At 41.1% G+C, this 15,638-nt stretch overlaps 1 protein-coding gene across 4 annotated transcripts in view; it reads right to left on the reverse strand.

The window, feature by feature from the left end:
* The window catches only part of PEX14 (peroxin 14), a 48,839-nt gene that overhangs the window by 12,279 nt on the left and 20,922 nt on the right, over nt 1-15,638 (reverse strand). For all 4 annotated transcript variants that reach the window (XM_088895374.1, XM_010244813.3, XM_088895376.1 and 1 more), the window contains exons 8-10: nt 3,259-3,332; nt 3,074-3,116; nt 2,900-2,967 (exon numbers count right to left, since the gene is read on the reverse strand). In XM_088895374.1, coding sequence (XP_088751500.1) covers nt 2,900-2,967; nt 3,074-3,116; nt 3,259-3,332 — 185 coding nt within the window. The remainder of the gene's footprint in view (nt 1-2,899; nt 2,968-3,073; nt 3,117-3,258; nt 3,333-15,638) is intronic.

Below are 15,638 nucleotides of genomic sequence, written 5' to 3' on the forward strand. Positions count from 1 at the left end.
CCAATCATCATACTCATGAGAATCAGTGGAGGGTTTTTCCTCCCTTATGTGTTTCACCTTCTTCTTTGCCTTTACAAAAACTTCTACAGATTTATCCCAAGGAACATAATTCCCTCCATTCAGTTTAATGGAGGTCATTTGAACATTCAGGTAATCAGTAGGTATTATCACATTAGATTTGCTATCACTGCTATCTCCCATTGCTGAATTCGGCACACTACACACTAGACCACACCACACTGATCACACTGGTTTCAGCACTTGTAATTGCTGAAGTCTTTACACCACAAACCCTAGCCCACGACTACCTGAAATCTCACCACACTATATGAGGACCACTCCCCCTTCGAATCACACTGAAAACAGCATAAACCCTAACACACTACAGTCTGAAATCCCACCATACGATCTAAAACATACTTCTTATTTGATTCATAACAAAAAAACGCATAGAAATCTCTTACCTCATCACCTGAAATTCAAACCACACAAGACACTCACTGCAACACAAATCAGCCCTCTTCTCTTCATTGATAAGGGAAGGGCTTCTTAGAAACCACAGCAATCGACCACGAACAGCACAACTGGAGGCATAGAGACCTCCAAGGGAAGAGGACGACCACTCCTTTTCAGCCCTTTCCCTTATCTCCAACCGATGACAAACAAACCAAGAGAAAACCCTAGACTAGGTGCGCAGAAAACAGAAACCTGGGCAGATCCGAGTTGCTTAGTTGAGCTCTGATACCATATTATGATTCGGTCTGCCCTTGAGTTCTGTTAGTCTGATAACAGCCAAGAAGAGAGAAGAAGAAAGAAGAAATAAAGAGAGAGAAAGGAGGAGAAAAGGAGAGAAGAAAAGTCTGGTTCGAATGAGAGAAAAATTACCTCTCCCATTCAGCCAGATATGTTTTATATTACTAACATAATGGAAAAGACACATGTGCCCCTACTTAAGTGAGGGACACTAGTTCTAACATAATATTACACATCAGCAACCTCAACATATGTATAAAGACAGAAATACCCCTACATACTTGACACTAACAAATATATTACATGTTATATAGCAAATTTTGGTTTTCTTGGTTAACCAAATTTCTAATTTAAAGACCGAATTGAATTAACCAAAAACTGAAATAACTGAACCAAAAAAACCGAATCCAAAATTTTCAATTCACCAAATAATGCTCACCCCTATTATTCGGTATGTCGCAGGTGCACCAATTCATGTATGTGCCATATAAGAACCACTTATTTCCTCCTTTGCCCTACCTTTCCTATGCGATCTCTCTAGAATTTTTTATGCCGCTTTGCATACCAACAACCCAAACAGGTATGGCCCCGCTGCTATCAAGTGGGTCACCAGTGAACCCATTGGAATATGTTTCTGTGCACCTATCTCTTCTCTTCTAACTACTGAACCTCCCTATATCTGAAATTGGCTCATTCAACTTCAGGTTAGCCTCCATAGGTTTATCTGTTAGCAAATGTTCTTATGAAGGCACTTCCTAATATCAACATGTTACTACTCTTAGCAAGCTGGGTATGTGTGACATTTATGCACCAGCTTGAGGGGGAGTATCGTAGTTGTATTTGGCTTATACTAGTAGCATCTGTGAATAAACAGTAACATTGATATTATTCTAATTACACAATCTTCTTATAAGTTGATAAAAGAGGAGAATAGGTGTATGTGCACCTATCTCTGTTTCCCCAATTCTCTCCTCTTAACCTTCACCTTCTCCTCCTAACTGCTAGCTAGGGGTGAGCATTATTCAGCTAAAACCAAAAATTTCAGTTTCGGTTTTTTTCTTGTTTTATAAAATTTTGGTTCTGGTTTCGGTTTTCAGGTTTAGGAATTAGGTTAACCAAAAAAAACGAATTAACTGAACTACATTATCTATATACTATATATTAACATATAATACATATATAATATGTATAATATATATAGTGTCGAAATTCAGTTTTTAACTGAAATAACTGAAAATCTTGGTTTTTCAGTATTTCGGTTTATCTGGTTTGGGCTTTAACCGAATAAACCATTTTCTCACCCCTACTGCTAGCACAATTAATAAGAAGGTTTAATGGATTCTCAATCCTCTAAACACATGAATCAAATATGAAGCAAAATGAACAAGTGCCCTTTTTCCTGTCCCAAAGAGATGCAAATGCACATTTCTAGGAATACTAATGCAAACTTTCCAACTAGTGTTTTAAAAGGCATGGGAGGCATGCCTTCAGGCGAGGCGCACCCAAAGCGCCCTGAGGCGTATGCTAGAGGTGCTGACACCATTGAGGTGTACGCCTCATAGCTTTGACAAGACCCCCCCCCCCCCCTGCAACTAGTGCCATCTTTGTTCTTAATATAAAAGATTTTTATTAAAAATCTTTAAAAAATGAGATTCCCCCTTCCTCTTCTTCCTCCTCCTCACCCCCTCCTCTTAAGGAGGCTTACGCCTCCTTGTGTTCAGGAGTCTTACACCTCTTACGTTCTGAACTACGCCTCACGCCTCTAGGTAGTGGAACACCTCGCGTCACACCTCCACGTTTTAAAACACTGTCCAACTTGTCATGGGTATATGTGCATTAGAATCACAAGTTTGTATGTGTGTAGAGAAAACAGCTAAAGATGTAGTAAAATATGGAAGGAAAAGTACACTGTCAAGCTTTGGAACCTGCAAGGTGAATCATGAAATCAAGCTCTCAACAGTTTTCACCCAAGAGAAACAGTCAAGCCAGTTCAATTCCATTAGCACATTTGAGTTAATACACTCATCCAAACAGCCTTCCCTGGTAGTAGTGACAAATTTTCTTCTTCCTTTTCTTTCAATACCGGATTAAGCCAAACAGCACTTTTAGGCCTAGCAGCAAGGGATGGGAAGATAAAGAATATTACCTCCATATATGACTTTGGGTGTGGCGCAACCGAAGGCTCCATGGATGCTGGTGCTGACATAGGCCTCCCTGTGCAGAATGACCCAGTTATCATAATGAAGAAACAAGTTGCAAAGATGAGCTTCAGGAATAAGGAAAATTATGAAGTTTAAGCAATAGAAGAACAACGCCCTACCTGAGCCTGAGTCAAAGTCCACTGTCCCATTCACTTTTGCTTGCTGGTCAAAACATTATGAAATAGTAAGAGAGTCAACTAGGATTAACTAAGATAATATATATACATATATATCATAGACTACGGCTCTGAAATATTTCTAGAGCCATTGAACCACTCCCCTACTATAAACATTCTTAATTTACCTTAAAACCTTCCATAAAACCTCTAGAATCTTCTTGGCTAGCATGCGAGGCACTCCATGATGTGTTACTTGGTCCTGATGATTGCAGTAAAATAATAGTATTTAATGACAAATGTAAACTTCCTATTTCTGGCATAAATCTATACAAAATTCTCGCACATGAAAATGGCAGAAGAGAAATCATGATTTGAGAGTCCAGAAAATTTGCAAAACGAAAATATATACAAGATTATCATGGGCGATGATTTCTGCACCATGTACACGTTTTTCTCATTTCAACATATTATCAAGTCTATAAAAAATGCCATTAACCAATGTTGGTCTCAGCTATCTGGGTCTTGGGAGGAGTGGACTGGATATGGACCTAACCATGGGAGGAGTGGACTAGATGGGCTACCACCGGGGTGGCTGCCCCAGAGAAGACAAATTGACTGGTTCATCCATAACTGCAAGTCTTCAGAACCCAACAGTCATGGACTCCATAAATGGAAGAAAGAAGTTATCATCTTCCGAGTGGTACAATAGCTCCATCAAGACAATTACCATAAGCAGTACTTTTAAAGATATGCAGAATGTACAACTTGAGGGAAGGAGTACTAGAAATAATAAGGGATACCTAGGGGTGCAGTATGAGTAAGGGGCTGTTTGGTAATGGCTGAAATGGCTAACCTGAATGGCTTCTTGCCTTCCCTTTTAGTGCACAAAATAATCATACAGTGCAATATTTAAGGGTAAAGTTATTAACCCAACATTCCATTCAAAGGAGCTTACAACCTACTTAATGAATAATCCACTAAAAGACAAAACAACAAATTCAGTTTTTCCTCAACCATTATAAACGGTCCCCAAGAGAAATAGCCCTTTGCCAAGATATTTGAGAATCATAAACTAGCATCAACTCACTCGCTTCTATGCTTTTTTAGTCCTTAGTGCATCAACTAGAATATGTACGTACATCTAAAATGTTTAGCACGCAGCTCTAAGTCATGTCCTGCAACTTATGTTACCCAAATACCTCATGAACAAGACTCTCCTCATTTTGGTACGTACATATTATATACTTATTACCCTCTCTGAAAAAAATCAAAGTGAAAACTGAAGTGAAAAACAAAAATGGCATTAAATTTTGAATATTCATGTAACATAGGTTCCAATTTACACAAGTAATCTCAATAATAACTCACATACTTACCCATATTAAACCATAAGGCTGCGTTTTAGTTCCTTGGGAAACAAGTGAGAAAAGAAATATTGTGGGAAAATTCTTATGGGCAAATACAGACTAAAGAAACTATTTGGTGCACAGATTTTTTCATGAACCCAGCTAAGCTAACATGGTTCATAGTTGTCTAAGTGTAACAAGATAGAGAAGCATGTTTTGAATTTGGAAAATGGAGAGGAGGAGGCTATTGTGAAATGTTTAGAATGTTCTATTTCTACTTGGCCTATGACTTAATTGGAACTTCCATTAGGGGCAAACCCTAGGGAGAGTAGCTTCTGGTGCCCAGTTGTTGAGAAGTTTGAAAAGATTGGCTTCGTGGAAGAACTACATATCTTTGAGGGTAGAATCACATTGATTAGAGCCACTCTTGCTAACCTACCAACATACTTTCTATCTATCTTCAGGATTCCTTCTAGGAAAGCCAAGAAACTAGAGAAATTGATGAGGGATATCCTTTGAGAATCGGAGGAGAGTAGGAAGGATTATCTAATAAAGTGGAAGTGGTGTGTAGGACTAAAGAGGAGGGAGGGTTGGGAAGAGGAAATGTAGTGCAAAAGAACACAACTTTATTGGGGAAGTGGCTGTGTGGAGGTGACCACTAGAGAGAGAGAGAGAGAGAGAGAGAAAGAGATTATGACACGAGGTGGTAGGAAGCATTCATGGTCACTCAGAGAACAAATGGGACATTGAAGTATCTCGATGGGCATCTTTGGCAACACCTTGGAAGGCAATTCACAACATTTTTTTTTGAATAATAAGGCAATTCACAACATTCTTTCTCAATTTCGCAACTTTGTCACGTATGATGTGTGTAATTGTAATTTAGTACTTGGGTTGGAGAGGCTCCGTTGAAGAACATCTTTTTGTCATTGTTCACTATCCCTTGGTATAAAAAAAAAGCCTATGTCAAAATTCTTTTCCTCTTAGGAAACTCCTATGGCACCAATTTGGGATTTTGAGTTCTGTAGAGGGTTAAGGGATAAGGAGATTGAGAGTCTAACCCAATTATTGAGTCTTCTTAATAAAGTTTGTTTGGACCCCCTTCAACAAGACAAAAGGATTTGAACTTCCGGGCCCTCTAGTATTTTCTTCTATGCTTCATTCTTTAAATCCCTTTGCTAATCTTCATCTCAATAGGTATTCCCTTTAAAGGAGGTTTGGTATAGGCCTAAGGTTCAGTAGACCTACTAGCCTCCAAGGAGATAATCCCCACCGAGAATGTGTGGGTCTAAAGAGGGGGTCAAGGAAGTTGGGGAAGGAAGTACTGACGACTTTGTGGAATCTAAGATCGGAGAAGTGTCAAGAGGAAAAGGGCTGGTAGATGATGGCAAGGTTCAAAATACCAATACGCAAGATACGTCGGTATGGGCGTTTCGGGCGAATCGATACAGTGTTTCAGGCTTTTTTTTATTTTTTTTTCGCAACCGGTTCAGGGAGGCCGGTTTAGGTCTCCTCTACCCCCTGAACCGATCAGACCTCCGATACACCCACCGTAGGGGCGTATCGGAGGGGTCTCGGAACGATACGTATCGGCCGATACGGGCCGATATGTGTTGATACTTTGAACCTTGGATGATGGAGACAACATTGGTGATCAGCATGAGAACCATGTTGGAGACTCTTTTTGTTTTAAGGAGGTGAAGGTCGAAAGGTTGGGTGTAGACTTAGGTCGACGAAGCATGAGTGAAGAGAAGAATGAGTTGTTTTAATGGAGTGAATTGTAAGAAGTCACACAGCTTAAGAAACTCTAATGTAGTGCATGTGACCAAAATCTTATCTAGGTTTCTCTTTTTTTTTTGATAAATGAAGAATTTACTAGAGAGAAAATAGAAGCAACTTTTACAGGAGACACTTGGAGAGGCACGAGCTGCAACCTCTCAAACCCTACAAAAACATAAAAAAAGATTACAACCGAGCCCAATACAAATGTTCCCTCCTCGCCCCTTACTTTGCTAAACAGTCAGCCATAGCATTAGAAGATCTCCCTACCCATTGTATTCTAACATACAAGTTTCCCGTCAAACATTTGAATCTTTTAAGTTCATTTCTGAAGCACCACGCTACAGTCTGGATTCTGTAACCACCCCACAACCACCTTAGAATCACCTTCTATTAGTAGCTGCTCCACTCCTATCTGTACAGCAAACTGTACCCCTTGTAGTGCAGCTAAAAGTTCTGCCCTTGTGGAGTCCCCCTCACCTATAGGACCTGAAAAAAGAAGACCCATAGAACCACTTCCATTCCTTAAAACCCCTCCAATCCTAGAAGGGCTTGGGTTGCCCAAGCTACTCCCATCAAAATTTAATTTCAGGAAGCCTTCAGGTGGAGGTACCCAGCTCATGTGCAACTTTGTCTTCAATGAAGAACTGCTTGCCACTTCTGCCCAATGCTTCCACAGTCATTAAAAGAAAACTGCTGAAACAACTCTGAAGATTTTAGCCACACTATAACCCTATATAGGATACAGTCCTTCAAATCTTGTTGGCTTTGCACCTTCTCTTGGAATATTCGGGCATTCCTTTCTTCCCACACTGTCCAAAGCAGTGCTGCTCTTACAACCCTGCTTACAACACTGTCCCACACTGTCCACACAGTGTGGACAGTGCTTACAACCCTGCTCTTACAACCCTGCTTACAACCCTGCTTTTACAACACTGTCCCACACTGTCCACACAGTCCAAAGCAGTGCTGCTCTTACAACCATTCCTCTTCGATGGCGCAAAGCAAAGGTAGAAGGGTCAAAAAGTAAGCTTACATCTGCTGGCCTATTCCACCTGCATCCAAAAATCAAGAAGAGTCAATCCCACAAATCTACTGTAACAGTACAGCAGATTAGCAAATGATTGCAGTCCTCACCATGGGATCTGCAAAGGGTACACCAATTGGGTGAAATGCAGAGATAGGGTCTTCTCCTGTGTAGATTATCCAAGGTGTTTTATTTTCCCATAAAACACTTCCCAACAGAAAGCCAAGACCTTAGGGGGAACAGGTTTGCATCAAACTGCCTTAAAAGGGAAAGGAGGAGCAGACAATGAACGATAAAGGGCTTTCAAGGAGGCACAAGGAGACAAAATCTTCTCTAGGTTGAAGCTTGGTTTGGCAAGGGCAAGACCCACAAAAAAAACTAAAAATGAGTATATAGGAGAAGATGGAAGAGAGACGTTTTTCACCTGGAGCTGATTCTTGTCAATCTTCTAGGTTAAGAGAACACCAAGAGTTTCAGGGGTGTCAAACTGAAATTGATCAACCCCCACCCCAAAAGAGACTGTATATCTTATTATTTATAAATATTTACAAAGACGCCCTTTAAGGGCTAAAGATAAAAAAGAATAATTACAAAGAGGCCCTTGGAGGGCTGAAAGATAAGAAAGAAAATAAATGCTATGGTACAACAGGGACCATAGAACTACAGTACATCAAGTATCTCTACACTCCCCCTCAAACTGAGTGTTTGGTTGCAACGCAAATAAGTTTACACTGATGCAAAACCATGGCAGTGCAAATGATTTGAGTGTAAATTCTGACCTATTTTTGTTTCAAATTTTAGCTTATTTTGTTTAATTGCAATACAAATGAAGTAAATTAAGGCATGAAGCAGAATAAAGTAAGACCCAAAACAAAATTAAACAAGAATTTGCATTTTTTACATTTGCACTCCCACGCATTTGTACTAGTGCAAATAAATTTGCACCGCAACCAAACACAGCCTAAGCATCAGTTTGCCCACATGAAATAGATGTCTAGATCTCATCATAGGCTTTGTGAGAGTGTCAGCAATCTGTAAGTCGAAAGCTATATGAGGAAGGGAAATAGAACCAACAAGAAATAGATCCTTAATTGAGTGATAGTCCACCTCAATGTGTTTGATTCTTATATGAAACACTGGATTAGATGCAATCTTGATGGCGCTAGTGTTATCAGCATAGAGGGGAATAGGTGTGGGGAGGTGAACACCAAGATCAGCAAGAAGAGATTGAAGCGAAACAGTCTCACCGCATACTGATGACATAGCCCTGTATTCGACTTCTGTAGATGACTTAGAAATTGTCTGTTGTTTCTTACATTTCCAAGAAATAAGGGAGTCTCCCAAAAAGACACACCACCCAGTAGTAAACCGTCTGGTGTCAGGACAACTTGCCCAATCTACATCAGCATAAGCCCTCAACTAAAGAGAAGAGGAAGAAGAAAAGAACAACCCCTGATACAGAATGCCATGAACATAACAGATATCCAATGGACAACAGTCATGTGGGGGTGGCATAGGGCTGAAACAAACTGACTAACTACCTGAACCGCATGGGAAATGTCCGAACGAGTCATGGTGAGATAGATGAGAGACCCAACTAGTTGTCAATGTAGAGTAGCATCAAGAAGCAAGGTCCCATCAGATTTAGACATCTTGACATTGAGTTCCAAAGGTGTATCAACCTGTTTGATGTTTGTAAGGCCAATAAGCTTAATAAGATTAGAGGCATACTTGTGCTGACAAACAAAGTAACCACGGTGCTACGATGTACTTCCAGCCCCAAGAAATAAGAGAACCCAAATCTTTCATATGGAAGGAACTGTGGAGAAGAGACTTAAGTTCCTGGATTCCAACCTCATCATCCCCTGCCAATAACATATCATTTGCATACAACAACAAGATTGTAATACCTTGAGGTCTTTGACAGATGAAGAGAGAATATTCAGAGGCACTTTGATTATATCCAACAGCCACTACAACATCTCGGAATTTATCAAACTAGGCCTGGGGAGCCTGTTTAAGACTATATAAGGATTTCTTTAACCGAAAAACAAGAGAGGAATTACCATTGTATCCAAGAAGAAGCTTCATGTATATTGTCTCCTTCAAATCACCATGAAGAAAAGCATTATTCACATCTAACTAATTGTGAATAAACCCTAGTTGTTTATAGGTCAAAGTAGAGAAGAAGAAAGAAGAAAGAAAAGAGAAAGAAGAAGAAGGAGAGGAGAAGAGTGTTCGGCCCGACTAGAAGAGAGGATGTACTAAAGTACTTCTCCTAACCGACCCACTTGACTTTTATTCGAGCATTCTAACACTCCCCCTCAAGCTGGAGAGTATATATCATATAGTCCCAGCTTGTTACAAATGTAATATATTCTTCCCCGAGACAATCCTTTTGTGAAGATATCTACCCACTGATTTCCTGAGCTCACATGAGATGTAGTTATTACCCCACTTATCACTTTCTCTCTCACAAAGTGACAATCCACCTCAACATGTTTGGTTCTTTCATGGAAGACAGGATTGGATGAGATGTGAACAACAGCTTGGTTATCACAGTATAGTTTCATGGGTTTGTCAATTGAGAAACCCATCTCCTGTAGTAGGTTCTTCAGCCATACTAGTTCACATGTGGTATGGGCCATAGCCCTGTACTCTACTTCTACACTACTTTTTGCCACCACTATTTGCTTCTTGCTCTTCCAAATTACAAGATTGCCACCCAGGAAGGTACAATACCCTGTGGTTGACCTCCTGTCTGATATAGAGCCAACCCAATCAGCATCTGTGTACCCTACTATCTCAAGAGGTCCCCCTTTTTGGTATAACAAACCACGACCTAGAGCACCCTTTAGGTACCTAACAATTCTTAGAACAGCTTCCCAGTGAGGAACCCGGGGATGTTGCATAAACTGACTCACCACACTCACAGCAAATGATATATCTGGTCGGGTAATGGTCAGGTAGTTCAACTTTCCCACCAACCTTCTGTATCTTCCAGGATCATCAAACTCTTCACCTGCATCCACACTTAACTTGGCATTGAGTTCCATAGGAGTCTCTGCTGGTTTAGCACCTAACAACCCTGTTTCTTCAAGTAGATCAAGAACATATTTCCTCTGACATAGGTTGATCCCCTGTTTTGACCTCGCAACTTCTATTCCTAAGAAATACTTTAGCTTCCCCAGATCTTTCGTATTGAAGTGGTCCTGTAAGAATTTTTTCAGCCTGTCAATTCCATTACTGTCACTTCCAGTTATGACAATATCATCCGCATACACGACTAGCAAGATGTTTCCATCTTTCGAGTTATAGCTAAACACGGAATGATCAACCAGACACTGTTTCATCCCAAAGGCCTTCGCCACTTCACTGAACCTGCCGAACCATGCACGAGGAGATTGTTTCAGTCCATAGATTACCTTTTTGAGCCTACACACCTTACCAGCCTCCCCCTGAGCAACAAACCCTGGTGGTTGCTCCATATACACCTCTTCAACAAGATCACCATGTAGGAAGGCATTTTTGATGTCAAGTTGTAGGAGAGGCCAATCATACATAGTAGCCAATGAGATCAACACCCGAACTAAACCAATTTTAGCCACAGGAGAGAATGTCTCCATATAGTCCACACCATATAACTGAGAATAGCCCTTGGCCACTAACCATGCCTTCAATCGTTCCACACTGCCATCAGGAAGATGCTTCACTGTATAGACCCATTTACACCCAATAGTGTGCTTACCAGGAGGAAGGGTGGTGAGTTCCCACGTATGATTATGTTGTAGAGCAGAGAGTTCTTCTTCCATGGCTTGCCGCCACCCTAGAGAGACAAGGGCTTCCTGTACAGTCTTGGGAATGGGAACCGATGAGAGTAATGATATAAACTTGCAATGGGAAGCAAAAAGATGAGCAGTGGAAACATAGTCTGAAATGGGATGAGAAGTACAAGTACGTTTACCTTTCCGCAAAGCAATTAGGAGATGAAGATTTGAGGGAGAAGGGGCAGTAGCAGGATCTGTCGACGGGTGCTGAAGTGGAGGAGGAGCCGAAGCACTTCTGCGAGTATACACTTGAGTAATTGGCGGCCTCTCTGTAGTAACCGGCATATGATGTGCATCTGCAGTAGGAGTGGGAACTACGGGAAGGGGGTCCACAATTGGAACAGGAAGAGGAACCAATGAGGGAGAAGAAGAGACCCCGGCATTGGAGAAAAAAGAAACTGATTCAAAGAAGGTGACATCAGGGCACACAAACGATTTATGAAACTTAGGGTTATAACACTTGTACCCTTTCTGAGTCCTTTAGTAGCCAAGAAAAATACACTTTGTAGCCTGAGCATCTAACTTGTCTACTCCAGGCCCCAAGTGCTGAACAAAACAAACACAGCCAAAGACTCTTGGGGTGAGAGGAAAGGGAGACAAAGTGGGAAACAACACGGAGAAAGGGGATTGACTTCCAAGGATTGACATGGGCATCCGATTTATCAAAAAACAGGATGTAAGAACAGCATCACTCCAAAAGTGCTTTGGGACATGCATATTGATCATCAATGACCGAGCAATTTCAAGAAGATGTCTATTTTTCCATTCAGCTACACCGTTTTGTTGTGGGGTGTAGGCACAAGAAGTTTGATGAATTATTCCATGATGTTCTAGGTATTGCTGAAATGATGAGGAGATGTATTCTTTGGCATTATCGGAGCGAAGTATTTTCATATGAACACCAAACTGAGAGCGTATTTCAGCATGAAATTTCTGAAAAATAGAGAACAATTCACTACGGTCTTTCATAAGATAGATCCATGTCATCCTTGAAAAGTCATCAACAAAGATTACAAAATACTTAAACCCATTGTATGACACCACTTTAACTGGACCCCATACATCAGAATGAACTAAAACAAAAGGACTTGAGACACGACTATCAATTCTTGGACTAAATGAGACTCGATGATGTTTTCCCAACTAACATGACTCACAATCTAATGATGAAAGATGACTCAAGGAAGGAACTAGCAGCTTCAAAGCCTTGAGAGAGGGATGACCAAGTCTGCAGTGCCATTGGAGAGGAGTAAGAGACGACTGAAAAGCCACTGGAGGGCCACCACCATCAAGGTAATACAAACCACCGGCTTCATGCCCTCCACCAATCTTCGTCCCCGTCTTGAGATCCTGAAACACACAAGAAGAAGGATAGAAGATTACAGAACAATTAAGGGACTTGGTTAATCTACTAACAGACATAAGGTTAAAAGGGAACTTAGGAACATATAAAACAAATGTTAAAGACAATGAGGAGAGATCAACATCACCAACACCACAAATAGGAGATGTAGAACCATTAGCAAGTGTAACTGTCTGAGATGTGGAGGTGCGAGAAAGGGAAGAAAATACATCAGGAGTCCCAGACATATGGTCCGAGGCGCCAGAATCAATGATCCAGGGTGAGGCTTTGGAAGCTAAACAAGTCATACCTGAATGGGCAAGTGTAGCTGTGTTCTGCTGAGTTGTTTGAAGGAACTGCTCATATATTGCCCGTGGTACACTCACCATTTCCTGCCCGGAAGCACAAGTGGGTGTGGAGGGGGTTGGTGCAGTTTGCTGGCTTTCAATAATTGTGCTACTACTCTTAGATGTAACATGGTTAGCCTAAGTGTTGGGTGGACCACGCAAATCATAGCAGAAATTAACTGTGTGCCCCTCTAAGCCACAATGTGTACATTTTCTCTGAGCATTACCCCTTCCTTTTCCACGGCCTCCCCCTGACTCACGGCCTCCAGTCCGGCCACTAGCCCGGTTAAACATGTGCCCACCACTGTTGCTTGGAGGGCAACTGCTGCCACCACCACTTCTACTTCCACGACTACTCCCTTTAGTCACTACCAAACCAGATCTATCAGAGAAGGAAGAATGTTCCACTGGCTCAATGGATGTCCTCTTAAGATGGGCAAAAACTTCTTCAAGTGAGGGGAGAGCTGATCCCCCCAATATCTGTGCTCTGACAGGCTCATACTCAGCCTTCAAGCCCACAAGAAACCTAGTCACATCAAGTTGTTCCCGTTGCTGTTGTTGGATCTGGACATCTGATGTGAGAGGGTGATACACATTTAGCTCATTGCGGATGTTTCTCAAACTTGCATAATACTCTTCTAAGCTTTGACTTCCTTGCTTCAAATTGAAGTACTCTTGGTATAACTGATATACCCTAGTTGTATTGTCTTGTCCAGAGTACAACTTTTTAGCATGATCCCAGATCTCTTTGGCTGTATCTAGGAACATGAAGTTCACACTAATCTTTGGTTCCATGCTGTTCCAAAGCCATGTCATTATCTGTGCATCATCTTGTTCCCAATCACTGAACCCAGGAGAATCAGAGGAAGGTTTCTCCTCCCTCACATGTTTTACTTTCCTCTTGGCCTTCAAGAACACCTCCACAGATTTTGCCCATGGTACATAGTTCTCACCATTCAACTTGATGGATGTCATTTGAACACTTAAATAATCTGAAGAGAGCATGATGCCTGTTTTGTTGTCATTCCCAACTACAGTTGAAGCCATCTCAATTATGTCTCCTCTAAATATACACCACAATCTCACACTTGTCACAAGACTTATCTCACTTACAATACCACCAACCCACTTTCTTCAACTGCACATTACACACTACACTCTAAAGCTGAAATCATTCAGTCAACACATCAAACACTTGGACTGCACACTACAGGACCATTTACCACCAACACACCACTACTGAAATTACTCAATCATTTCATCGAACACTTGTTCTGCAAACTGCAGAACTGATTACACACAAGGTCTAGGGGTTCACTTTTAAGCATTTAAAAACATAGATATGTCAGCCACCACAACACAATGAACACCACACCACTGTTGTCCTGGACATCAGCAGTCTACCACTCTTCTTTCAGCACACATGTGAGCAAGAAAACACACAAAAAAACATGACTGATATGCGTATCAGTTTCACCCAGCACCACAACAACTAACTTTCGAAGCACACAAAAAAAAATCAGCATTCACAGTCCATTTCTGAACACACGACAGCAGTGTCCATACCTATATTACGACCAGCCCTCTTCGTACACTGAATAGAGGGTCTAGCATACCACTTCAACGACCACCACAGCACCTGCCAAAGGCATTCTCACCTCCAGGCCCTCAAAACGACAACTCCTTTTCAGCCCTTTATCGAGTCTTCAATCAGATCAGCTGTAGGATGATGAAACCTACTGTGAAGCTGGCGGCGAACCCAGGAAGAAGACAGCAGCAAGAAAACGAACACCAGACCTTAATGCTCTGATACCATGTGAAGAAGAAAGAAGAAAGAAAAGAGAAAGAAGAGGGAGAGGAGAAGAGTGTTCGACCCAACTAGAAGAGAGGATGTACTAAAGTACTTCTCCTAGCCGACCCACTTGACTTTTATTCATGAAAAACTTGAATTACAAGAAAGACAATTTTGTCCCTCATAGAAGATGGGACACATAAGTTAAACTCAGATACAATAGACATTTCACTTTCAATAAGATACACCAGAATGACCAAAATGCCCCTGACTCGAGCATTCTAACACTAATAAATGGCCCATGAATGCATAGCAGATAAAGCTAGGAGGAGTAATCTTGGCAACAGGAGCAAATATCTCCTCATAGTCAATGTCATACTCTTGGGTGTAGCCTGAGCAACAAGCCTAGCTTTGTACCAATCCAATGAGCCATCTGATTTCAACTTAACTGTGTAAACCCAACAACTTCCAATAATCGAAGCATTTGAGGGAGGAACTACCAAATCCCAAATGTCATTCTCTTGTAAGGCATGAATTTCTACATCCATGGCATCTTTCCAATGAGGATTGGTAATGGCATGCTTATATGAGTGGGGAATATCTGTGATAGATAACACAGTAGAGAAAGAGCTATGGTTTGAAGGTAATCCATAACAGTCAGGTGGTCTAGAAATACAAGAGTAACAGCAAAAAGATGTGAAAGGAAGAGAATCTAAACAAATATCACTTAAGGAGCATTAGTGGGGGGATAATCCAGACCGGGAGGAAGTGGGGTTGAAGGCGTAGGATCTGGGGCACATAATCTTTTGTGAGAAAAGACAAAAAAATTCCTTCACACCAACAAGAGGAGAAGCATCTTATGAGTCAAAATTCTGCAAGGCAAAAACAAATGGAGCAAATAACTTTGCAACAATAGCAAAAAAGAAGATATACACAAGGAAAACAACATTTCGAGAAACATGAATACGATGAGTAAAGGGATTATAACAAAGAAATCCTTTGTGATATGGACTATATCCCACAAAGGCACAAATAACAAACTGAGCAGACAACTTGGAACGTTCACGAGGGGGAAAATGAAGAAAGCAAAGACACCCAAAAACAT

This window comes from Nelumbo nucifera, chromosome 1 (assembly GCF_055504915.1).
Source record: "Nelumbo nucifera cultivar China Antique chromosome 1, China Antique-T2T, whole genome shotgun sequence".
NCBI lineage: Eukaryota > Viridiplantae > Streptophyta > Magnoliopsida > Proteales > Nelumbonaceae > Nelumbo > Nelumbo nucifera.